Consider the following 3,102-nt stretch of genomic DNA (forward strand, 5'->3'; position numbering starts at 1 on the left):
TATCCCTTCGTGTTCTTTCATTTTTTCGGCTAACTTAAACGAACGAATATGAACAGACTTATGTTTATGTTCGTTCGTTTTGTTTATAGTCCTAAGTACAATTAAATTTATACTCCTTACTAAAGGGCGTTAATTAATGAACATATGTTGTTTTATATAGAAAATTACTTTACTAAATAAAAATTGTTGTTAAAAAAAAAAAGAACTAAAATCATAATCGTCGTAATGCAAAAGTTTTGGGGGGTATTCTTATAGTCTCTCAAAAATATGTGGCTAGTATTTGGAATTAATCCAAAGTGTAGGGGCATAAGTGAAATGTTTGCGAACGGATGAACATCTTGGAGAATTAATCCAAAGTGTAGGGGCATAAATGAAATGTTTGCGAACGGATGAACATCTTGGAGATATATATATATATGTTAAATTGTAAAGTTGACATACATACTCACATACCCACCAAAGCACATGCGTCACTCTGTAAGGTTTTCCATATAAAATTATTCCGACATCCAAAACAAACAAGAACGTGGATTGAATTTAAACCCACGTACACGATTTTAGATTGAACATGACCCTGATTTGATGATTTACCCCTCAGTCGATTTCTTTCAAGTAAATTCAATCCAGAAAGACCAGTGATTCCGACATTCCAAGATCAGAAGAACTAAGTCTTGAAGAACTTTCAACCTCTCTATTATACCTGTGTCGTTTTCATTTCTTGCGCTTCTTCTTCTTCACGTAAAACCCTAACAAGATTGGATTTGTGTGTTCCGGGCGATGTTTTTCGTCAGAGGGAATTAATCCCTTCCTTGAAGCCATATTTAAATTCTTGGAGTTCGTTTGGTTCACTATCTTTCAGGTAATACGTCGAACACCTGGTGTGCACTAATTTGGCTCTGTTAGAAGGCATCTGTGATATGTACAAGTATAGATGCATATGTAACAGTTTTGGTAGGGGACGCTTTTGCTTTAAGTTTCCGGAAACGAGTTGATGCTTTTAACGACTTTGATGCTTCTTTCCGCTAAGTAATTATGACATATGAAGCTGTTCTTATCCTTGATTCGCTTTCTCTATCTTCATCTACAGGAGTGCTATACAGATAACCAGGTATTCGCTTGAGCTTGGTGGGTTTGGGTTTCCTTTTGGGAAACAAGCAGCTTTTTCAACCCTGTTTTCAAAATTTAAGCTTCTTTTGACTTGATTCGAGAGAAATTCGTATTGGGTCACAATGAATGATGCTCAGGGTAGTTCTAATGCTCTGCCTCCTTTCATCACGAAGACGTATGAGATGGTTGATGATCCTTCGACAGATGCTATAGTCTCATGGAGTCAGAATAATAAGAGTTTCATCGTGTGGAATCCACCTGAATTTTGTGGTGAATTGCTTCCAAGATTCTTCAAGCATAACAATTTCTCCAGTTTTATCAGACAACTTAATACTTATGTAAGTCAGTACTTTTGATTCATGCATTCGTTCTTCTCCTTTGCATTTTTGCTGTTTGTTGAGTGAAAAAACAAAACTACAATTCTACAACAACTTTTTTTTTTTTTTTTTTTTTCTTTTAAATTCTCTCAGGGTTTTCGGAAAATTGATCCTGAACTATGGGAGTTTGCAAATGAAGATTTCATCAAAGGTCAACCACATCTATTGAAAAACATCCATAGAAGAAAACCAGTTCATAGTCATTCCATGCAAAATCTCTCAATCAATGGACTACCTTCATCTTCTCCATTAACCGAATCAGAAAAACAAATATACAAAGAAAAAATCAATAATCTCCAATACGAAAAAGAATCACTATCCATACTTTTTCAAGAGCACCAACAAGAACAGAAGCAAATCGAATCAAAAGCACGCGAATTAACAGATCGTTTGAAACTCGCTGGAAAACACCAAAAAGAAATCCTTTGTTATTTAAACGAATTATTTCAGAAACCCGCGTTGGGGGACACAAATGACAGAAAAAGAAGGTTGTCCGGTGAAAATGATGAGGGGCAAATTTGTCATTTTGATATCCCGATTCGTGAAAGTATAACCGTTGATGCACTTTTGGGATTGGATAATGAGTTAGTGGAGAAATTGGAATCATCCCTTGTGTTGTGGGAGGGTGTATTGAAAGAAGCTGAAGATGATTTTGATGTGAACCGTGAAAAGGTTAAAACTGCCGCTAGTGAAGTCGCCGGAGATGGGGTGGTGGTAGGTGTTAATGATGTGTTTTGGGAACAGTTTTTGACTGAGAATCCGGGTGGTGATAGAGACAAGGGTGGCAAAGAGTTGGATCAATTTGGAAAGTTTTGGTGGAATATGAGGAGTGTGAATAATTTTGTTGATCAAATAGGGCAACTTACTCCACCAGGGAGAACTTGATAATGGTAGGTTATTTTAGGGTTTGATTATCCTACGTGGTGGCGTGATTGTAAATTTGAGTGAGGGTTTTAGGGTTTTGTACCGGTTTCGATAAGTTTTAGGCATCGTTTGTTATGCAGTACATGACATATGACAGGACAAAACAGGACAGAACATGACCATACTGTACTGCATTTTGCATGCATTAGACTAGAACTGCGACATTAGGTATGGCATGTTGGCTTTGTACTGTATCTGGCGTACAATGAACTGAAACCGTGAGGAGTCTATTGTCCATGGGACAAAGATTGTAATAATTTCCCATCAAGAGGTGGGATAGACTTGTTCTTGGTCTTTTGTGTGTGGAAAAGACGTGAATGTCCTTGTCATTTTTGTCTTGTAAATAGTTATGATAAACTTGTCTAGTCCGGTTCAATTCAGTTTAGTGTGGAAAAACCGAGGACGTAGACTAGTGTGTTTTGCTTGGTATCTTTTACCATCCTTTTAAGTTGTATAAAAGTTGGTTTTGAACTTAGTGTGGGGTCTAATGTTCTAATGTTTTGAAAGTTATGAAGTTGCTTATTTGTTTACAATGGTTATAATAAACTAAATTATTATTATGTAATTTAAATATACTAGAGATGGTTAACTAATTTGTACAAACAGCTCCGTAAATAAAAAAGGTTAATTACATTAAAAAAAAAAAAAAACCATATATTTTATCATTTTTTTGGATTAAACCAGACCTTTACTT

At 35.8% G+C, this 3,102-nt stretch overlaps 1 protein-coding gene across 1 annotated transcript; it reads left to right on the forward strand.

The window, feature by feature from the left end:
- The first annotated feature begins 449 nt into the window (after positions 1 to 449).
- LOC145101919 (heat stress transcription factor A-4c-like) lies at positions 450 to 2,883 on the forward strand. The gene is made up of 3 exons (XM_079039226.1): positions 450 to 859; positions 1,088 to 1,445; positions 1,578 to 2,883. Exons 2-3 carry the CDS (start codon positions 1,230 to 1,232, stop codon positions 2,367 to 2,369), a joined length of 1,008 nt encoding a protein of 335 aa, XP_078895352.1. The 5' UTR covers positions 450 to 859; positions 1,088 to 1,229; the 3' UTR covers positions 2,370 to 2,883.
- The last annotated feature ends 219 nt before the right edge of the window (positions 2,884 to 3,102 follow it).

Source organism: Lactuca serriola, chromosome 4, assembly GCF_051521515.1.
Source record: "Lactuca serriola cultivar US96UC23 chromosome 4, Lser_US96UC23_V15, whole genome shotgun sequence".
In the NCBI taxonomy this organism is placed as follows: Eukaryota; Viridiplantae; Streptophyta; class Magnoliopsida; order Asterales; family Asteraceae; genus Lactuca; species Lactuca serriola.